This window comes from Lipophrys pholis (assembly GCF_963383615.2).
Source record: "Lipophrys pholis genome assembly, chromosome: 3".
Classification (NCBI taxonomy): domain Eukaryota; kingdom Metazoa; phylum Chordata; class Actinopteri; order Blenniiformes; family Blenniidae; genus Lipophrys; species Lipophrys pholis.
Window position 1 is genome coordinate 35,072,628 of NC_137627.1, and position 22,642 is coordinate 35,095,269.

At 42.9% G+C, this 22,642-nt stretch overlaps 3 protein-coding genes across 3 annotated transcripts in view; 1 reads left to right on the forward strand and 2 right to left on the reverse strand.

Annotated features, from left to right (window-relative positions):
* Positions 1 to 1,464, reverse strand: part of LOC308107007 (adenine phosphoribosyltransferase) — a 4,233-nt gene extending 2,769 nt beyond the window's left edge. The window contains exons 1-3 of the mRNA XM_080459083.1: positions 1,270 to 1,464; positions 1,036 to 1,129; positions 670 to 816 (exon numbers count right to left, since the gene is read on the reverse strand). Of these exons, the coding sequence (XP_080315209.1) occupies positions 670 to 816; positions 1,036 to 1,129; positions 1,270 to 1,392 (364 nt within the window). The 5' untranslated portion in view covers positions 1,393 to 1,464. The remainder of the gene's footprint in view (positions 1 to 669; positions 817 to 1,035; positions 1,130 to 1,269) is intronic.
* A 4,592-nt stretch (positions 1,465 to 6,056) lies between these two features.
* On the forward strand, positions 6,057 to 9,881 carry proca1 (protein interacting with cyclin A1). The gene is made up of 4 exons (XM_080459075.1): positions 6,057 to 6,847; positions 6,924 to 7,056; positions 7,829 to 7,963; positions 8,062 to 9,881. The coding sequence occupies exons 1-4, from the start codon at positions 6,358 to 6,360 to the stop codon at positions 9,701 to 9,703; spliced, it is 2,400 nt and encodes a 799-aa protein (XP_080315201.1). The 5' UTR covers positions 6,057 to 6,357; the 3' UTR covers positions 9,704 to 9,881.
* Positions 9,882 to 14,679: 4,798 nt separating this feature from the next.
* LOC308107006 (dehydrogenase/reductase SDR family member 11-like) lies at positions 14,680 to 20,620 on the reverse strand. Its single transcript, XM_080459082.1, has 7 exons — positions 20,360 to 20,620; positions 18,141 to 18,350; positions 17,875 to 17,969; positions 17,315 to 17,444; positions 16,355 to 16,447; positions 15,305 to 15,370; positions 14,680 to 15,180 (listed from the first exon to the last, which is right to left on the reverse strand). The coding sequence occupies exons 1-7, from the start codon at positions 20,489 to 20,491 to the stop codon at positions 15,139 to 15,141; spliced, it is 768 nt and encodes a 255-aa protein (XP_080315208.1). The 5' UTR covers positions 20,492 to 20,620; the 3' UTR covers positions 14,680 to 15,138.
* Between the last annotated feature and the right edge of the window lie 2,022 nt (positions 20,621 to 22,642).

A 22,642-nucleotide genomic window follows, 5' to 3' on the forward strand; every position in this document is an offset into this window, starting at 1 on the left:
ATGTTTATTTTATTTTGCAGTGTTTAGTGTTTTTGTTGCAGTGTTTAGCATTTCCAGGTCACCAGAGTATCTCATCTGGTAACTTTTAAAGACAGATTGGTATAAAAATAACACATTTCAACCTTCTGGGATTTAGATCATTTCTTGCTTTCTGTACAAGATTTACAAAACTTTTCCTCATGACCTATAAATGTGTATTTTTTTCCACACAGCACCCTGAATGACTTCTTACTACTTCACTCACAGTGAGTGAAGTCATATTTTGTTAAAGCAACAAGGAAAAATACAACCAATTTAATGTTAAACAAACAACTGTCGTATTTCCTCCTTTATGATGTGATTTATGGTCACATGCTGTTCAGGGTTGGATTCCTACAATATTTGACCGTTTCATTCAAAGACATTCAACAAAAAACATTTAGTCTTTTTTAAGAATAAAGTCTCAAATATTTGGGGTTTGTGATTCTTTGTCACATCCACATTATCATACTGAACTGATATTACTGTGATCTGATCCGGTAACCTGGGAATGTGGGAAATGAGAGCCAATAAAAACCTGGTCAAAGTTCCTTCTAACAGATCCCAGCTGTTTGTCCTGCAGCTGTCCAAACATTCAGCCTCTTCAGGAAACCATGTGACTGGGTCAAAGGTCAAAAGGGGGAGATTAACCTGGTCGCAGCACGTCCAGTCTTACTTCCATGGTCTTTTGCCTGCCCGTGTAGTCGCTGTAGTTCTGGCTCTGGGTTTCCACACACAGATGACCCGCTTTGCGAATAGCTAGGAAACCTTTTCCAAGAGTGGAGGCGATGGACGCCCCTGAAAAACAGCAAGCAGAGAAGCATTCGTCCTCACAGTCTTTCTGGAAAAAGAAAAAGTGGACACTCATCATGCCGTGTGAGAGGCAGAGTCTGTCTAAATTTAGTCTGTTTGCCAGAGAGGTCAGGTTTCCTCACGTAGTAACAAACTCTTCAAATAATGTACGTTGGTAGAAGAAGAGCTGTTACTCTTTGCTCTTCTTCATTTTTGTTTCCTTACCGAGAATGAATCCCATCGCATCGATCCCAGCAACCAGGTCAATGGAGTCACCCTGGAACGGAGCCAGCAGGTCTTTCACACAGTCTGCCAGAGCCTGAATGCACGGGATTAAAAAATAGACGCTAGAGAAACATTGCGTGTAAAAACTGTGACATTGTGCACGAGGATTCCTTATCACGTGGCGGCGGCGGCGGCAGCAGGCGGTTGATCCCAGCTCTTTGCCCGAGCTCGTACCTGGGAGTTGCAGTAGAGTCTGGACGGGTCCAGCCAGGCGAACGCTGGTCCTTTGGTGTTGGGGGCCATCAGAGGAAGATACCAGCCTTTTGGTCTCTCTGCAGGAACAGTTAACACGTCCATTTGAAGAGCAGCACTCAGAGAGCCACCCTGCAGGAAACTGGGCTGTGAATGAGAGCGTGGCCAGTATAGGCTGTCACTGGGGGGGGGGGGGGGGGGGGGGGGGGGGGGGGGGATTACTAGGGGTAGAGTGTCTCTGCAGGATTTAAATTTCAATAGCAGGGTCCAAAGACTTAGCAGAGCTGTTTTTGGGACTTCTTGCTTTGTGTTTGTGTTTTCTGTTGGTCTGTTAACAAGATATTGGTCCACAGGTGCATTTTGATCAAAGGAAGAACCATTGAGGTTTGGTGGGGATCCAGATTAAAAAAATAATTCTTACAAATTTAAATTTCCCTGTATTTGTTACATGTAGAGCCTGTCACTTTAAATATAATGTAGGAATAATGGGAAGTGTCCCGCTGCAGTGCTCAGCAGCAGACTTTATCCACCAGTCAGAGAGTGAAACTCCATAATAAACCAGGATTCTCAACTACGGTTCAGATGATGACCTGGAAGAAGGTAAATATTTTTAATATTTATATTTTATATTTTTATTATATATTATACTATATAATATTTAATATTTAATAAAATATTGTCTCATCTTGTTTTCTTTCAAATTATGAAATACAATCATGGGATCACCAAACTAAATAAATCATCATCTTCTTCTTCTTCTTCTTCTTCTTTTTGTTGTTGTTGTTGTTGTTGTTGTTGTTGTTGTTGTTGTTGTTGTTGTTGTTGTTGTTGTTGTTGTTGTTGTTGTTGTTGTTGTTCTTCTTCTTCTTCTTCTTCTTCTTCTTCTTCTTCTTCTTCTTCTTCTTCTTCTTCTTCTTCTTCTTCTTTTGGGTTTAACGGCAGTTTGCCTAAATAAAGTTGCATTACCGTCATCTGCTGGTTCTATCTATCTACATTGTTTCCCGCAGCTCTTGTCGTCCCTGATGACTGTTTCTCTCTCTCTTATCAGATGCTTTTTTATACCTGATGACTGTTTCCCTGTTTCTTCTTCTTCACTTGGGTTCAACGGCAGATGGCGTCCTTGAAGTTGCAGTACCGCCATCTGCTGGTTCCAGCTAGTCCATACCACTTAAAGAAAGTCCAAACAAATTCAGAGAAAAAACAGTTTTTTCTAATCTAATAATGCAGGATCACTGCAGCCTTTATGATGTTTTTATAAACTCATCCTCATGACTGGTGGGTTTTCCCACAAACTATTAGTGAACTAACTTTCACTGCTGCGTCACTGATTTGACTACATGATTTTTTTTATTCTGTTTTTATGTGAAGCTCCTTTGTTGTTGTTGGTGGTGGTGTTTTTTTGTTTTTTTTGTTGCTCCATTCATCCATTTCAACAACCGTTTGGAAAACAACTCTATAAATATTGTTGTGATAACAACCTTCTTACCCTGTTAGTGGATCAGTGCGACCCCTTGTGGACAAGCTAGGAACAGCAGATACTTTTCTTGAGAGCAGTTGAAGTCATCCTGGGCCAGATTGAAGGATCTTGTGGACGGTTTTGGCCCCCGAGCCGCGTGTTTGATAACCTTGCTTTAGATGAAATGTCACATTTACTCACTCTGTGGTTGTGTAACAAACTTTTATTGTGATGCTTTATATTCCGAACAACAAGGCATGATCCTACTCCCAGATTTAAAATTAATTAATTTACATCCCTGCAGGTCTGTGACGTATCCCTTCTGACCAAACCCTGCAGTGACTTTCAACTCTCAACAACCTGAAATGATTGTGGAACACACTGGACACTGGAACAACTTTAAAGCTTCAATCAAAAGAATCGACTAAGGCTTTGTTTGGTTTACTTGCTGTATCAGAAATGTGTTGGAGTAATGGTTCATTCTAATACATGTTGTTCAGATACCACAATTAAAAGGGACACTCAAAAGGTGTTCAAAAGTGAATCAAAAAGTCAAAACAAGAAAAAACTGGAGGAAAGAAATATGGTAATTAAAATAAAATAAAAAATAAAATAAAATAAAATAAAAAATAAATAAAATAAAATAAAATAAAATTAAATAAAATTAAATTAAATTAAATTAAATTAAATTAAATTAAATTAAATTAAATTAAATTGACTCAATCTACAGTACTTCATCTGAATAGATGGAACTGTGTGGTATGATGATTATTTGTATGAGCGTTCTCTCACTGGAGCGTTCTGTGATTCCTGTGGTGATTCCTCGGCCCTCAGTCTCACTGTATTCACTGTATATTTTCTCAAACTGGATACGTTTTCTCTGTCAACAAGAAAACTATGATATGAGAAATATCCTCCAGGTTTAGTGCAGCAGAGTTCAAGCTGAGCTCGGGACCGAGCGGTTAACTCTCTGCCAACAGTAACTGTTCTTTCCCACGGCTTCATTTTATGAGCGTCTCAAACCGAATGACCTTACAGTCACCATGATCCAAAAACGCTCACTCCTTTCAGGTTTGTATGATGAGAAATCTGGACAGATGAGAACCTAGAGAGTCCCAGAAACAATAAGACGTCACACTGTTTGTAAAGTTGAACTAAAGTTGAATTCTGAGTCGCAATCACATTTTTCAAACCAAAGTTTTTCCCAACAGATGAAAATTATCAACTCAATTGTGTTTTTGCATAAACTGACAAAACCTAAATACTGATAATTAGATTGTAAGTCCAGAGTGGGCCAGTCTAATATAAGAGGTAATAAAATGTTTAACAGGATCATGTTAATTCATATTTACTCATTGACGAGAAGTGAGGGATTCCTCACAACCAGCCTTTTCTCAGTTATTTTGCTAAATGTTTTTTTGGGGAAAAAAAGTCTATTTTATTGCTCATTGATAAAAAAAATAAAAAAACTCCTCTCATGCTACTACAATAGGAAGTTACCTTTTCAACTTTGAAATGATTGTGCAGGTTACACGAGAAAAAATCAAAGAACTACTGCGGAATAGAATAGAATAGAATATGATGATTTGTCATTGTACAAGTACAACGAAATCAAAAGACAACTGTTGTGGTGTAAAGTACAAATAGAATATGACAAGATGACACAATCTATGAATAAAAGAGATAAAATCTTTAGGAAAAATTTATATACAAAGGAGGCAAAAAAAAGAAAAGAAAAACTAAAATAAAATGATCTGGCTTCTTCCCACAGTCAGTTAACTGGTTACTCTTATAACCTGTTTGGTGTGAATGTATGTCTTTGTGTTTGCACTGCAGATATGGTGGGAGGGTGTGTGTGTGTGTGTGTGTGGGGGGGGGGGGATGTTACACCTTTCTACGGTGTAACCGGCTTTTTGCAGTCAGTTGGGATTGGTTTCAACTCCCATCAACCATGAGCTGGAGAAAGATTGTTTGAAAGAAGCATGGATGGAAGCAGTTCAACTGCATTCTATTGTTTTCTAATGTTTGTGTGTTTTCTATTTGCATAACAACAGTGAAATAAAAGCCTGCCTGTCTTATAGGATGATGAGGCCGACCTGTCTGTGGATGAGAGCAAGCACATAAACCCTCAGCAGGACTGAAGAGAAGCCTTGTTTGACCAAGTTTCACTCTCCATTGTTGTGAGCTTCGGTGTTATGAGCCTCGTTACTGTCTGCGCCACATTCCTCCTACAGACTTTAATTCATGAGAAAGTATTTATTCCCTCCCTCGACCTATGATCGAATGTTGCCTCTGCTGATTTTACATCATCTTTCCCCGCCTTCCAGAAATCCGATTTCAGTGCCTTGAGTGGGCTGGATCTCCGCCTCTAGAGCTCTGGGTAAGACCTGCCATGTGACAAAAGTCTGGGGTGATTGGAAACACGACACGACAAGTGCTTTTTCTTCTCTCTGGAGGAAAGTCACTGGACCACAGATGCAGAAAAAACGTGCATCTTTCATTGAATGACTTTTTTTTTTTCATTCAAAACCAAAGAGACATCAGACATAGAAACACATTGCTTTCTCATGAGTTTGTTGACATAAAGAGCACAAACCCTTATCGTCCAACATGCATAGGCTTGCAAGTTCAAGCACATGAGAGAATCAAGAAAAACTACTGGATCCTGCATCTCACCTGTTTTCTCAACCAAACATTACCTGATCGCACCTTGCAGCCTTTTCATGAGCACACATGCATGGCTGCACGGATTATCATCAAACTCAAAGAATGTTGCACCTGCAATCATTGTGAATTGAATAAAAGGAAAATGGAATATGAGTCCATTGTTTGATCTGCAGGAGAAAATCCTAAATTTTACACATGATTTCAATTGTTTGTGATAAAATTGGCTGTGAACTGGAAGTGCAACAATACAACAACAAGCACGATTTGGGACGAGAAAATTCATGCCACTGCTGACGTACCTGCAGGCCAAACAGTTAGTCCTTTCAATGAATCAACCACCAGACTCTGCAGGCCTCCAGTCACTCGGTGCAGTTCGCGTGCCACAGCCACAACCTTTCTCCACATTCCTCCATGAAAGAGTTTTGTCCCTACATTGTGATTTAGGTCATCGCCAATTCACTGCCTGTTTTGTGGTGTTTGAAAGATGTCCAATCTCTCGGGCTGGCACAGTCACCCCATGCCTGTTACCATGGAAAGTGGGGTCAAGAGAGAACCTCCTCTATGCATGTTCCCAAAGTAAATCTCCACTTTCTGGGGGTTGAGCCGAGGGGGTAATGGAGGGTTACTCTCGGTCACCTCTCTCTGCAGTGAAAGGTGGTTCGGGCTGTAGCTCTACACACCCGCACATTAACCCTGTGCGGGATTTATTCCGTTAGATAATTGGATGGTGGTGTGATATCCGCAACAGGCGTGGGATAGATAATAAAAACGGTGCCCAGGCAAAACAGGTTAATCCTGCCGACTCCTCCCAGCGTGGCCATTCATCGTATTAATAATCACACCACCGGGGTTTCGCCTTAAAAGTGGGAGGATTGCTGGAGAGCGCCAGGAGACCGCGAGGAGCTGGCTCCGTTACGCGTGGTGCTGAAAGGGCCACTCGCCGCATCATGTGGTCGGTCTTTTTTGTCGTTCTGTCTTATCTGGACAGAAACGTCGTGGAAGGCGCGTTGGACACAGAGAAAGAGAGCGAGCAGATGCTCTCCTCGCTCAACGGCACCTTCTGCGCAAAGATGTCCATGGCGGGGGGGAGTTTCCTCTACCAGGTGTCGGATGGAGCGGAGGTGGTGCGCTCCGTCGTCAGCCCCGCCGGGAAGCTGGTGGACTGCTCCATCACAGTCAAACACGTCCAGGTCAAGTCGTTCATGCAGGAGTGCATGCTGGGCGTGAAAGCGCGCCCCGACGCGCCTTTTACGCGCGTGGATCAAGCGCGCTCGATGTGCCGGGAGTTTACAGAGAGGACGCAAGGCGCACAGACAGACACCAGAGAGGACTTTGAGGTGCAGGAAAAGACTCTGAGAAGATCCAAGAGAGGCTTTACTTATCCCGGGACCCTATGGTGCGGAGCCGGTAACATGGCGGACAATTATGACCAGCTGGGTAAGATGCTTTCATTCTAGTGTTAGATGCCAAACAGATTCGGGGCTGTGGACTGACAATGAGCTCCTCTTTGCAGGACATTTTGCAGAAACTGACAGCTGCTGCCGGATTCACGACCACTGTCCTCATGTCATCCACGCTTTCTCCTCCAACTATGGCCACACCAACTTCAAGTGGCACTCCATCTGCCATTGCGACTGTGATAACGCGTGAGTGCAAACGTTTTCACCTGCATGCGTCAAGTCTAAACCCGAACCCTCCACAATTTCTGATTTTTGAGGAGGAAGAACATGCAGCTGTAATACGTAAAGTGCTAAAATCTACAATGCAAATTATGCAAAAATAAATTAGAAAACACCAGAGCAGGGAAAGATTGCTTCTACACTTTGTAATAGGATGTTATTTTGCAGCAGCCTTTACATTAGTCCAGCTTCCAGATTCGATAAACCGACTTTCCTTCTATAGAAAAATGCAGAACATCCAAAATATCCAGTTAAAAAACCTTGATGGCAATTATTAAATTCTGGCAAATGTTCAGATCCAAAATATCTTTGCTAACTTGCAAATATGGTTCTCCAATAAGGGAAATTATACATTTTCTGTTATTGAAATCATTTTAATTGAAAAACAAATGTCACATGGCATGATGTTCAAAAATAAAATGGTCAAAGCTCTAATGAAAAGATGCAAAAAGAATAATAATCTTGTTTGCGGTTGCCAAACTCTTTCATGAATGATTGCAAAAAAAAGCTAAATAATCTTAAGAGCTTTTAACATGCAAAATGTCGGCAGAGATTAACCAGAGGAGCAGCTGGTAAATGTATAGTTGGATAGATTACTAGTGTGGAATCAATAATCCTGATCGGTTGCTTTGAACGTTGAGCTTATTTACTGAATGTGGTGACAGGCTGGTAGCTTATGAAGGTCTTAGGTCCACATGTGTGTTTCCTCTTTTGATTGATTCTTTTGTCGTCTCTGCAGCTTGAAAACTTGTCTCAGGAATGTCAATGACACGTCCTCCAGGATTGTCGGTCAGGCGTTTTTCAATGTCATCGGCGTCCCCTGCTTTGACTTCATGTATGAGGAGCAGTGTGCCGAGCGCCACTGGTATGGAATGTGAGTATCAGCATGAACCTTTAAGGAGATTTGTGACGTACTGAGCTGAGGTGCTTTTTGTTTTACCTCCTTCCCACCTCTGATTTCTCTCTTCTCAGGTGTAAGCAGTATGAGCAGCACCCCATCGCCGTGCTGAGGGAGGCCGTGCCCTATGACTTCGGTGGTATTGACGTCATTGATCAGCTGACGGTGGCTCCTTCGCATACGAAACATTCCAAGAGCAGCAAAGGAGAAGAGAAAGCAGAAAAGCCGACTCAGTCCCCGATGCCGAGCCCCGAGGAGCCTTCGCTGAGAAACGTCGTCACTGCGGCCGAAGACTTCATCAAGGTCCTCGCCACCGTCTCCACGTCTCAGAGCTCAAATGCCGAGTCGGACAAAGGCCAGGTGCCAAGCTCAGAGAAGAAGAAGGTGAAGAAGAAGAAGAGGAAGAATCCAGGCAAGAACAGGAAAAGTGGAAAAAAAACAAAAGCAAAGAGGAAGAAAGGAAAGCAGAAAGCAGTTGTCAAGGGTGAGGGAGGAGCTGCAGTTTCTCCCTCCGACAGCCAAGCAGAGGACATGAAGACTCTGAGCAACTTCCTCAGTGAGTCACACAGACAGGACCAGTCCAGCTCAAACTCAAACCGCGTTGGTGACGGTGAGTTTGAGCTGGAAGGAAAAGACGAGCCGTCCAATGAAGTCATGAAGGACGAACCGACCACAGACGAGCAGACGGTCTCTGCTACGCCAGCAGTTACAGACCTGAAGAGTCCAGCAGACGTCACGCTCTCAGTGGCCACGACGGCTCCTGCTCCACAGAAAACAAAAAGCAGGAGGCCAAGAAAAGGGAAGAAGAGCGACAAGAGCAGGAAGACTCCTCCTCCGGGCTTGGAACGACCCGCAGTGACTCTGACTGAAAAGTTCACTGACGTGTTTGTCCATGTCAACGTCGTCACAACAGTACGGCCCGAGCAGCAAAGCCCCACGGAAATGCAACTGGGCGTCAACGCTGCCAGTCCCCCCACTGTAACCCCCACTGTCAAAAGAAGCAGGTCAGAGAAGGCAGGAGGCCGAGAGAAGAGGAGGAAGAGGAGGAAAGGCAGCTCTGCTTCTCCAGTTCTACTTTCTGCTCCACAGAATTCCTCAGTGGACAGTCTGCAATCGTTCCTGTCCACCGCACCGTCAGTCCCCGTCACTGAGAGGCTGCCCTCCCCCCCAGGGAAGATCCAGGCCGCAGCCGTCCACAGTTCGTTTAGCATGTTAAAGAGGCAGCGTTCTGAGGAGAAAAGACTGAGGACAAGGAGGAGGAAAACCCTCACTCCCCCTCCCAGTGAAAACCCACCGCTTCCTCTGAGCAGCTCTGAAAACGTGCTCCAACTCCCAGACGGCCGCGTCGCTTTGAAACCGCCTGAAAGCTCCGCCACGGCGCAAAGAGAAGAAACTCCGAATGAGACGGGGCTTTTTACCACCGCGGGTACCCAACGCCTCCGGCAGGCCGGCAGAAAGCAAACGAAACGGAGAGACAAAGCCGGTGCCAATGCTCGCGGCCACGTAACCTCTGACACCAAACTGACCCAAACACTGATGTTGACAGCCGTGCCATTAACCACCGCCGCCGCCATCGCAGCGCTCCGCTCTGAAAAGCCCCCGGTGACCTCAGCAGGGCCCACCTTCAGTCCCATCCACTGGACGATTGAGCGAGCCAGAGAACAGTTCGCCAGGAAGAAGAGGAGGAAAGCAGCCTTGTTCAGCCGACGGCAGTGAGAGCGAGCGCGTCAGGACGCTGATAAACAGATAAAACACATTTCAATATTTACAATATAAACTTTTCAGTTCTGCATTGGAATCATAGGGATGCACAAACATTTATTTGGTTAATTGGTGGGAATGATTTTTGCAAATTTTCTGTGTGTCAGTAATAAAAGTTTTGAGTTTGTGTTTGATTTAGTTTTTTCTGTGTTCTGTACCCAAGTTATTCAAATCAGAAACCACAAGAGACAAACCAGGCTGAATGTCTCCTGGATGAGCGATGATGTGGCTCTTTAGTACCAGCTCCACCAAGCTTTCACTAAATTATACATAAATACACATTTTATCTTCTTATTTTATTTACATTTTCACATTTACATTTATCTCTTGAATTAAAAAAAAAGGCTATAAACTAGTATTCTATTATTATTTGAAAAATGGCACAAAAACTAAAATGGGGAAAAATTCTAAAAGGACTATAGTTTCAAAAAGGGAAAAAAAACAACATAAAAATGACACAAAAAAGCAAAACCATAGAAAAGGATCCTTCCTGTGGCCACGAGACCAAAACTCTGTGGAGCCAAGCTGAAAAGAATTTCCCTCTGGGATAAATAAAGTATTTCTATTCTTTTCTAAAATGTTAATATTGCCTAATAAATGCTGCACAATTCAATTCAACTTTATTTATATAGCACCAGATACAACACAGTCATCGGCACGTTTAACAGACAAACACAACAAATGAAGAATGAAACTTTAAATCAGGTACAAAACAGCTGAAAATGGAATTAAATGTTTACCATCCTAAATTGTAATTGAAACTTCAGAAATGCAACAAAACACAGATAAACTACTTTATTTCTGAAGCTTTTTCAGTCTCATTTTAAAGGTTAAACATGTTTTAAAGCTCCAGGTAAATTTGATTTGGTGGAAAAAACACAAAAAAGGCTCTTTTGGTCATAAAGGTTGGAGACTTCCAGGTTAAAGTCTCGTCATTTTAATAATCATGGCAGAAGTGAAGACATTCCGTTCTGTGACTTTTTCAGATTATAGCTGCATTTTATAAAGTGTGTTGATACTCAGTTACATCTAATGGAAACTGAAGACGTACATTTGTGTGACAAGAAATGAGCATCCTGACTGTAGTTTGGTCCACAAAAACATACATGTAGCCGTCAGCACAGAGTTAATTCCAGTGGGATTATGCAAAAATATTCAGTTATAAGCCCTCCGACGTCTCCATTGGTTGAAGTGTGTGTTAATTCCTGCACATGGAGAGACAGGAAGTCTGCCCACTGTTAACCTTCTAAAGTAGAGAGCAGTTTTAAAGCACTTTGTCTTGTTATAAAAACCTGATGTGCAAAAATGCAATTAAAATATATAACACAGCTTATTCAGTAAGAATGCTTATTATCCAATGAGGATCTTGTCCTATAAGATTCAGCAGTGACAGTGAGTACAGTATATTAAATCAATCAGAAAAGGACAGAGCTGGAGCTCTAATACTCAGAAGCTTGAGGCAAGCCTCTTAAACCTGATTATGAAGCTCAGAGAACTCGTCGGGAAATAGTTGAGGATTGGTACTGTGCTCTTTTGTCGGAGGGGCCGGAGGACTTTGGCCTCATGGCCGCCGCCCTCCTGGTGGTTTAGGACGGGGTCACATTCCCCACAGTGATTAGCAGCTCGTTACTCTCACCTCTCATACCGACCAAGATTTTGACACGGAGCCCAGAACCCTTAAGGTCAGCTGACGCTCACATGCTCACATGCTCACGATTCCTCTGGACGGTTTGTCCAAATAACACACTTCTGACTCTTGAATATAAGATTCACTTTTTCACACTGAAGAAAGACGTGTGCAGCGCTTCCTTCTTTCAAGCGGTGGGGGCGACGTAACAAAGCATTCTTTCATTGCTTTTCAGCTCAAGCGCCTTCAAATATATCTGGGAAGACGCCCAAATATTCAAAGGCGCTTGGCATCCCGGCTCCAAACCATTTGCTGAGACGGCAGCTCCACGGACAGGGGGACGTCTGTCCCCTTTTCTCACAGCTGGGGAGCGAGGACAAGTGGAAATGATTCTCCAATCAAGTCTATGTCGGTCGAAAACACATTTTGGCTCATATTCATCCTGAAGTCACTGATTATTTGACACTAAACTGAACATGTGCTGTCTCTGCTGGGAACTGGGTTGGGGCCTTATTCCCAGTTTACAATGTTCACATTTTATTACTGCTGTATTACTTTATTACACTTTATTACTGCTGTCAGAGTCAAGTAGTAAAGACAAACAACATGATCATGACATATGACAATTAAAATAAGAGAAAAATACCAGTTCAGACTAGATTAACTTGAATATATTCCCTTTCTTACTAGATTAATACACACTCACTGTGTCCTGCCGGTGAAATATCTAGACATCTTTGTCTTTGTTGTTACAAGCATGAAGTTTGTGAACACACATGACATGAAGATACATGTTTTGTCCACAGACTGAATAGATTTCTTTCCACAGAGGGAAGTTCCCAGTTTGATTGAGCTCAGATGCATTTTTCCCATAAGGATAATTCCCACTTCCCACTTATTTGTAAATGCACCACAAGAAGTTTTTTTCCATCATGTTAATGATATAATTAGATTTGAGTCTTAACAATTGTCTTAATGTCAAATGTCTTAAGCATCCAGTTTGGATGTTTTGTGTGTGTGTGTGTGTGTGTGTGTGTGTGTGTGTGTGTGTGTGTGTGTGTGTGTGTGTGTGTGTGTGTGTGTGTGTGTGTGTGTGTGTGTGTGTGTGTGTGTGTGTGTGTGTGTGTGTGTGTGTGTGTGTGTGTGTGTGTGTGTGTGAGCAGTGAACTCTGGATCCAGTACTGCTGTACTGGTGGTAATGAATTCCTACAGAAATGTTGTGTTGAGCAGTGAAGGACTTCAGGAGCAGCTTTGTCCTCCGGCTGTAACGTCCCCTCAGGTCCTTCACTCTGAAACACAGAGCAGTAACCTGAAACATATAATGTCATTTAGTTCTGGCTCGTCATAAGCAGTTCGTTGCACCTCCAGTTTCCTCCATCCTGTGAGCACACCTGACCTGCTGCCGCCTCTGGTTTTTCAGTTTTACTTCTCAGCTCACGTCACCTCCTCTGAGAGGCTGGAGTCCGTTTGGTGACCAGGAATGGAAGTCGTCCCGCTGCTGCCTCTGAGTTTGAGTTTCCTCTTGGCCGACCGTGCTTCCTCCACTGTGGTCGGAGCGCAGAGTCCACGCAGTCACAACCACACCTGACTACTCCTTCCTCCAGATTTAGAAACTGCAACTAACAAAGATTAACTCAAAAACTTCAGTGAAGAAATAAAGATTTGTTCCTGTGTTGATTTCTTTAGGGAATTTCCACAGAGCCTGTAGCTTAAGATTAAAAAGGATTTTATTTTCAAACAAACATTTCTACTTTAACTTAAGTGTGACTTTTAACCGTTTCCATGACAACAACATAACTTAATCACTGTAACATCTTTTTTCTGAAACAAATTGGTGACTGATATTTAGAAACCACTGATGGAAGTGTGAGATTCCTTGAGCCGAGTGAGTGAATCCTGTGTTCAGTTAACTGAAGCAAAGCCGACGGGACGGATGGGAACCGACAACCAAAGTAGAGGAAAACATCACAAAATGTGTTTGTTCACCTTTAACTCAACTTAACTCAGCCCAAAGAGCTGCACCAACATAGACGTAAAAACACAAAGTGTGAACCAAAAAATAAACTATGAAAAAAGTAGAATAAAAAGAAAGTAGCAAGTAAATAACAAATGTCACAATATAGCTCGGTGTTGTTTGGAAAGTCATGAATCAATGAAATATGTGATGAAAACTCTTGATTAGCAGACTGAAGAGTAAATATCCAGGTTTCAAAGATCTGCGAGGCAAAATGAAAGAGCAACACCAAGCATCACATTGTTGTGTTCAGGCAGGTGGGGAGGACGTTGTAATCCCTGTGGGATTCTATCAGATCAACTGTCCAATAATCCATTACCTTCACTGAGCAAAACGTATTGATTAGAGCAGGAGACCTGCGAAGGTCAAACTGACTGGAGTGCTTCTGACTCGGGGAACAAAGGCAGAACGTTCAGGAGCTTTGAGTTCTCAGCTGGGAATCCTAAATGAGAAGAACAAACAAAGTGAAAACACTTTCCAGCCCGAGGTCGCAGAGCAACAGAGCAGAGCCCCGCCTACTTCCTGTTCACCGCTGGACAAACAGGAAGTGCTCTATAGAGCGACTGTGCGCTCAATAGACGAAATCAGTGGTGGTCATTTGAAAATCTGAAAAATATTTGTAAAAACTATCTATCTATCCATCCATCCATCCATCCATCCATCCATCATCTATGATGTCTGGAAAACATCATCCATCCATCTTCTATGGGCAATTTAATAGAATCAAAATAAATAAAACTAAACTATTGACTCATATTAGCAAAAGCACATTTTTTTCCATTTACTGGAATTATATTCAAATTAAAGTTAGGAAACAAACAAACAAACAGAAAAGAAAGAAAGAAAGATACTAAATCTATACAAACAAATTGACAAAAGTGAAACAAAAAGAAAAGAAAGAACAAAAGAAAAACTAATGAAAAAGAAACAAATAAATAAAACAAATGAATCTAAACAATCCAAAACAATTTCCAGCTATTGTCGTAATTCCTACTTTAATATAACCTTTGACTGAGATGTCACTGATATTCTGGGTTTCTGTTCAGATTCCTTTTGTTTTATTTACTGACGTTTGTTTCTATCAGTATTTCTATCTAGTATGTTGCTGATAGTCTGTTGAGTCTCATCATCGTCATCCTCATAGTTCATTGTTGGATATTTTCAATTGTTATTTGCGAGCGTTCATTTAATTTACCAAACAATGTAATAACATTAATTTCAAGTAATTTAAAAAAACAACTTAAAAACACGTTTCTTTCCTGTGAAACTTAAAAAACAAAGCAGTCAAATAAATTTCATAAACAAGCCTTTTATTACTTTTCAGCTGCATCAGGAAACTTCAGATGTTTGAAATGTTTCAAAATGTAAAAATGTGGATCTGTTACCAAAGTAAAAGCATGATTAGGTTCAGTACATTCTGCAATGTCTATGTTCACTGTACACATTGTAAAATCATCAGCGTATATTTTATTTTTTGATTTTTGATTTTGGAGGCGATCCGAAAATTATTTTTTTTAATTTTCTGAGTCCAGGTCAACCTTTGGCGGAAATCTGTGATTGCTCCTGTTTTGAACAGTTTTTATTTATTGATCTGTTCCATAACATAATCATCTATGTGTATATAAATGTGATCCCTCTACACAGACCCCCCCCCCCCTCCCCTCTCATCAGAATCCCTCTGTAACTGCCTGTTCTTCACTTGACTGGAGTTGCTGCTTTCATAAGTTGAACAATTCCGTCGAAGCAACTCTACCAGGGCTCCTCCGCAGATTGCATCAGGATGTCGCCAATCTAAAACAAAAAGTAGATAACAGTCATTTCACTGTGCACGCTGTGACTCGGCAGGTTATTTCAGTCATTTGTGCAAAAGGTCAGAAACACTGATAAGTTCCAAAGAAAGAAGCGAGAGACGAACCTGCACATGAGGAGGCGCACTCAGGACGTATACCGCAGCATCTGCAATATCCTGCACATCCAAAGGCTGTCAAAGGAGTGGAAACGGCTTCAGGAATGGATATTTTCAGAAATGTATTCAATAAACAGTCTATAGCAGGGCTCTGCACCCTGAGGCTCGTTGGCCCTGAACGGTTCAGAAAATTATACCAAAATAAAACGTTTTATCTTGCTCTCATTTTATTTACACATACAAAGTCATTTTCAAAAGGACTTTTAATTTTGGGCTAAAAGGGCTTTTAAAAACAACTAAAATGGCTAAAAGGGTTTAAAAAAAAAAAAAAAAAGAAGCTAAAAACAAGAAATGATGGAAAATAAATTCTAAATGAGCTTCAAAGAAAAACCTGAAATGAACGAGGACTTCAAAAAGCTAAAAGCTAAGAAATGGGAAAAGTAACTCACAAAACCACCTGAAAGAGTCAAAATCAGTTTTTAAATCTCTATCTTTTTTTAGGTGTATGTTTACATATATGTTTTTATTGATTTATTTTAGATGCACAGCTTTTATGTGACTGATTTTCTTTGATATTATGCACAGATGGGATCACGCTTTTAAATCTAGTCGGACTTGTTACAATGACAATAAAGAATCTATCCATCCACCCACCCACCCACCCATCCATCCACACACCCACCCATCCATCCACCCATCCATCCACCCACCCATCCACCCATTCACCCACCCATCCATCCACCCACCCATCCATCCACCCACCCACCCATCCATCGATGCTGTAAAAGAAGGTTGAATTCTCTAAACTCGGGAACAAAACATCTGAAAATGTGATTAAATGTTAACCGTGCTAAATGACAATTGAAACATCATAAATGCAAAATAAAAGACAGTTTAAGTTCATCTACAGTATCGACACCACGTATATATGGAACTTTAAGAGCCGGGTTTTAAAAATGAAATTGTTTTGCGGCTCCATTTAGATTTGAATTTGCTCTGTTGGTCATGAGGCTGCAGACCCCTGGCCTCTACAGGGATCAGCAGACGATAGAACGGTACCTTGTAATAATTGTATGCAGCTGCAGCTTTTTCCGCATCGTTGCTGTAGAGTCGGGCGGCGAAGTCTGACACCACGAGTCCAGGAGAAATGGACTGCAAACAGAGGGTGAGTGAAAGTCAAGCTCTCAGGCTGACTGCAACTACATCTGATGAAGAAAACATTAATGCACATTAATTCCATAATTGGGTTTTCCCACGTCTGACTGTCACGTTCACACTGCAGGTCTTGATGCTCAATTCCCTTTTTATGTTGCTGGTTTACGATTTCTTTGGCGTGATCATTTCAAACACCACCTGCCGTGTGAACGAGATCGGACTGGATGTTTTTGGGCTCCAGAGCGCAGAAGACGACGTGAAGTCAGGCCAAACACGCTACTGACACATGGTCCGCCGGTCAGCACCAGGCTGGCCAGATGTGACTCACTGTTTCCAGCCGAAACAAAGTAAAACCATAAAATTATTAGATGTTTAATAAAGAACACGTCATAAAAACACAAATCCACGAACTAAACAAAAGGATAAGAGAGTTTGGCTCCTCGATTGTGGGATACCCGCCATATCTGGCAACGCTGGTCAGAGCAGGTCGCTTCATTTTCAAGTGGTTGTTAAATACGAGACGACAGAATCCAGACAACATGACGAGGAAAGAAGGAGGAGGAAAAAAGTGAGCACAGCTTTTATTCTGGAGGAGCCGCTTCCTCTGGCGTTTATCGGTGACGTCAGTCACACATTGACGACGAAGCCGTTGGTGTAGAAAAACATCTGAATCGGTTCCACATATGAACGAGGCCTGGGTCTGGTGTGAAAACATCAGGATTGGCGCTTTAACAAGGAAACAAAGCAGGTTGATACGAGTCGCTGAGTAAATAAAATCTGAACTGTGTTGATTTTCGCTGCAGTGTGAACGAGGCCTTGCAGAGCACGGAGCGTTGTGGACAGCAGCCGGAGAGAAAGTCTTACTGTGACCCGGATGTGAGACTTGGCTTGACGCAGCTCCTGCCTCAGGCCCTCGGTCAGGGCGGCCACGGCGTACTTGGTGGCGGTGTAGAAATGCAGGTTGGACTCGTTGACGACACGATGGCCACACACACTGAAACAAGACGTTACAAGCAACACGAACGTAAAAAAACAAACAAAACATTTCATAACGTGCAGCCTGGATACTGTAGACTGACAACACAAACAAAAACCTGAGTTTTCCTGTAAACATGTCTGAGGCAATAAGTTAAGTATCAGGTTTGCTTCAGTGGACCAATGTGGACTTCAGCAGTTCCTCATTCCCACTATTGACACTCTGGTTACTCATCAGGACGCTCTGTCTTCTCGCCACTGGTTTGAGACGCCTCTTCAATATGCATTGAGAACACATTGTGATTTAATTAAATACATTGGGTCCTCAGGCCACCTAAACAAAGGGAATGTATTACGGCTTGCAAAGTAGTTTTATTCCCACTAAAGTAAGTGAAGCAACAAGTCAGCGAAGGTTTTATCTGCAAACAGAAGCTTCAATAAAACGGCACCTGCTCAAATGGATCACGTGTCCGTCATCGACGTTTCGCTCCTTCATCGACTGATATGCTTCTCGTGTGCAGATACTCAACGCCAGGATGTTCACCTACAGACAAAACCAGAAATGTGTGGTTCTGAAGACCAAAGTCTGAAGTTCACAAACACTTTGCTCTTGTGCAGATATTCTCTTCAGCCATGTGAAGACCGTCAAGACTCCGGCTGGATTGTCTGTTCAGGTCAATAAAATGCAAACTCCACTTCGAAGTTGAGCTCTTACATCCAGCATGTTCCTCCAGCCGCTGGTCGCGCCGGTCAGCAGCTGCTCAGGGTGGCCCAGTCCGGCGTTGTTGATGCACACGTCCACGCCGTTGTGCTGGGCCTTGATGGCAGCGAACATGGACACAATCTCCTCCTCCTTGGTCAAGTCGCACTTGAAAGGCACCAAGACGCCGGCGAAGCCGGAGCTCTGACACTCTGCTGCCAGTTTCTGGAATCAGATGAGAAAGATCACCAACAAACAAATAAAGCTGTTTATTTTACTGCCATCAAGACGTCCCGTTCAGGGAAGTCAAGTCAAGTCAAGTCAGCTTTATTTATACAGCACTTTAAAACAGTTGTGGCTGAGGCCAAAGTGCTTTCCAATAAAAGAGTAAAATAAAAAAGTACAGTAAAGAGTAAAAACAGTGAAATACAATAAACAAACAATAGATTGGCAACAATAAAACCAGGGACAGAGTCTCAAACATGGTTAAAAGCCAAGGAATAAAAGTGTGTTTTATGATTAGTTTTATAAGTGGACAGTGAGGGGGATTGTCTGACGGGCAGTGGAGCTCATTCCACAACAGAGGGGCTGCAACAGAAAAGGCCCTGTCCCCTCTGAGCTTTGGTTTGGACCTCGGTACCTCCAGAAGAAGCTGATCAGCTGACCGGAGGCACCGAGCAGGGGTGTAGGGGTGGAGCAGCTCAGAGAGGTAGGGCGGGGCAAGACCATTCAGAGATTTAAAAACAAATAAAAGAATCTTAAAACGAATTCTAAAATGCACAGTGGAGGGACGCCAGAACGGGTGTTATGTGTTCCCTCTTACGTGCTCCAGGTAGAAGGCGGGCTGCAGCGTTCTGAACTAACTGGAGACGAGCGAGGGACGACTGGCTGACTCCAACATAAGGTGCGTTACAGTAATCCAGCCGGGATGGAATAAAAGCATGGATTACTGTTTCAAAGTGCTGCTGTGCCAGAATGGTCTTTACCTTTGCCTTCTGAGGTGGAAGAAGCTGGACTTTACCACTGCCCTAATCTGAGAGTCAAATTTAAAATCACTGTCCATTCTAAAACCTAGGTTCAAAACCACTGGCTTCACATGTGGAGCCAGGGGACCCAGGTCAAAAAGAGGGGGTTTACAGGAGCCACTGGGCCCGAACACCATCACCTCAGTTTTGTTTTCATTAAAACTTAAAAAGTTAAAAGCCATCCAGGTTTTAATGTCCTCAAGGCATGACAGGAGAGGAGACAGTGAGGGGGCATCTTTCTTATTAAGTGGGACATAAATCTGGCTGTCGTCCGCATAACAGTGAAAAGAGATGCCGTGTCTCCTGAGCACAGAGCCCAGTGGGAGAAGGTACAGGGAAAAAAGCAGGGGCCCTAGAATTGAGCCTTGTGGAACCCCATATGTGAGAGGAGCAGAGGAGGATTCAGAGCCAGCAAGGCTAACACACATGGTTCTGTCGGCCAGATAGGATTTAAACCAGGCCAGAGCAGTACCACGGATGCCCACCAGGTGCTGCAGCCGGGACACCAAGATGCTGTGGTCCACGGTGTCGAATGCTGCAGTCAGGTCTAGCAGAACCAGAACCATATGATCACCACCATCATTTGCCTGGAGGATGTCATTAAAACCCCTGAGCAATGCTGACTCTGTGCTGTGAAGGGGTTTAAAACCAGACTGAAAAACTTCTAAAATGTTGTGCTCCTCTAAGTAGTCCTTGAACACTAGTAAGACAAGACCTGGTGTCCCTCCAGACGAATTTACATCTGATGGTTATTTTAAAAGTTGCAGAGCAACAACACGTCTTGGTCTTTTGATGCTGAATGTATTCATTTACTGCTGTGGTGCTCAAAATGTCCATGCACAAGAAAGAATATATATATTCCACTGTATTGTCATTCTATTGTTTAGATCAGGTGGGCAGAAATACTTTGCACATCATTTTTGCAGATCTAACACATTTCTCATGGTGAATAAGGGAACTCCTCAGTATCCGCCCATCCTGCATTATGAAAGCGCCACGAGCCATTTAGAGGGGAAGAAAATCCTTTTAGATTGGTTTTATTAGATGTTGTTAAATTGTATTTTTTTTCTTCACTTTTGTCATCTGATGTTAACTTCATGCAAATATAAATATATTTAAACTTGCTTTAAAGTTTGTGTGCACTTTTTTTGTTTTGTTTCTTTAACTTAACAAGTGCCGAGATTAATAAAGTTTTCCGTGTGACCAGACCTGGATTTTGTCCACGTCCCGGGCGCAGCCCATCACCTTCATCCCGCAGCGGACCAGCTCTTTGGCGATGCCCGCCCCGATCCCGACCGAGGCTCCGGTCACCAGAGCCACTCTGCCCCGCCAGCGCTCCATCGCAGCCGGACACCGAAGAGAAAAGTACCGAGCAAAACCGAGCGGAGAGGCGGCGGCTGCGGAGTGACCAGCAGACCTGAGGGACGTGTGAGCCCGCAGGAGGAGGAGTGACCGCCAGACTCATTTACTGGCGCCGCCTACTGGAGCTGACGTCACAGTGCCGCGCCTCCAGTGCTTTTAGTTCTACTGAGGAAGGTTTAGTTCGCCTGTAATCATCGTCACTCCCCCAATTTTCACACATAACAAATATGATCATTAATGCTGAGATACATTCTATTATGCTGTTTTGTTTTTTTAAAGAAGCCTCAGACTCAGGGCCGCAGAGACCGTTGAGGTGTTTAAAAAAAGGTTAAAAACTCACCTTTTTAATCAGGCTTTTTAACTGACTTTTTATATGTGTATCTACTTTATCTATTATCTATTTACCTACTTTTATTAGGTTTTTAACGGAATCTTTTATCTCCAGTGATTCCTCCTAGGGGTCGCTACACTGGTGGTGGACACGTTCCCCACTGGTGGGGCGGTCCCGTGGGTTCCCCTGTCCCAGGCACCTGGTTGGTCCCCTATGTATGTTGTGGGATTCGCCGGTCTGCCCGGGCTGGGAGATCTATGGGGCAGTGCTCCCTGTGGTTAGAGGCTGTGCCACTCCCAGTGTGGATGGCCCCCAAATGTAGTCCCCTTTCCTCACCTTCGTCCTCAGCGCCCTGCCATGTCTCCATACCACTAGGCATGTCTGCATGTGTATGTGTGTGTGTGTGTGTGTGTGTATGTGTGTGTTTTTTTATTTTTATTAACACAAGCATGTTTTCATATTTATGTTTTTGTGTGCTGTGAGTATATTCAATTCAATGTAAGTATTAAAGGCACATACATGTACGTATACACACACATACACACACACACACACACACACACACACACACACACACACACACACACACACACACACACACACACACACACACACACACACACACACACACACAAGTAGCAGTGGACTGTGGTCCGACACTATGAATTGGCCCAAAACCAAAACCAAAAACATAATAATATTTTGGTGAAGATTTATTCCAACACAACTGAGTATAATAACTCTGTGCGTGTGTGCGCGCGCGTGTGTGCGCGCGTGTGTGTGTGTGTGTGTGTGTGTGTGTGGAAGGGAAGTTAACACATTTACCTATTTATAACATGTGAGAAGTGTATATGTGAGTAGCCTATGCGTAAAAAAAGTTGCAGAAACAAGGGAGAGCTTTTAATCTGAGCAGACTCCTGATGCTCACAGCTGCATGGGACATGTCAAATATAAATGCATCATTAGGATGAAGCACACTTCCAGGGAAAGGCTGAGAAAGGTCCACTTGTCTTCAGCTTTCAAAACACGGACAGAGTTGCTCATTCGGCGTTAACTTGTTGACTTTCAATGCTACAGGAGAGCGAAACGCCCCATCCAATATGGCGGGGATACTGGATCACCCCACAGCACTGAATGAGGCATATCTCATGCTATACCCCGCAACCCCGCCCCCAACCCACCCAGAAGGGGGCGTCCTCATGAGCGTTGCTGCAACACAAACACTCAGTGTTTTTAATGTTGATTTATTCATTTCTAATCATTTAACCTCCCACATTCTAATAATCTCTTTCTCACAGAAATCTCTCATAATGTAATAAAGCACAATACAATATCCTTATTGCCTTAGAATAATATTTTTTTCAAAATATATAATTTGAATAATAAGACTTCTCCTGCAAAAGGCAGCGTTGAAAACACATGAACATAGTTTCAGTTAATTCAGTCTTTGTTTGATGCCCTTTTGACCTCTATAGTTCCATGAAAGTGATGAATGTTTCTTCTGAATGTTCAGCAGTGGTCGTCTGATAGGGATATACAATGTGCCTGTCGAGCTGTGCATATGGATTTCAAGATCGTGTTAAAGATATATTGCGCAATATGTATGTTGAGGGCATACCTGCTGACATCAAGGTTTATTTATAGAGCTGTTTGTGGTTTATATTAGGGATGTCCCGATCAGATCGGTAGATATCGAATCGGGGCCGATATTGGTGATTTGTGAGTGATCGGGAATCGGCCAATCCAGCCGATCACCCCGCCGATCTAAAAAAAACAAAAAACAACCAAAAATACTTTTT

Bases quoted from the DNA above. Each gene is read 5' to 3' on its own strand.
- proca1 (XM_080459075.1), top strand. From the start codon at position 6,358: ATGTGGTCGGTCTTTTTTGTCGTTCTGTCTTATCTGGACAGAAACGTC. The intron at 6,848-6,923 runs GTAAGATGCTTT...TCCTCTTTGCAG, and splicing joins GGACAATTATGACCAGCTGG to GACATTTTGCAGAAACTGAC. The intron at 7,057-7,828 runs GTGAGTGCAAAC...TCGTCTCTGCAG, and splicing joins CATTGCGACTGTGATAACGC to CTTGAAAACTTGTCTCAGGA.
- LOC308107006 (XM_080459082.1), bottom strand. From the start codon at position 20,491: ATGGAGCGCTGGCGGGGCAGAGTGGCTCTGGTGACCGGAGCCTCGGTC. The intron at 17,445-17,874 runs GTGCCGTTTTAT...GTCTTGTTTCAG, and splicing joins CACGTGATCCATTTGAGCAG to TGTGTGTGGCCATCGTGTCG. The intron at 15,371-16,354 runs GTACCGTTCTAT...CTCCTTTGACAG, and splicing joins CTGCATACAATTATTACAAG to CCTTTGGATGTGCAGGATAT.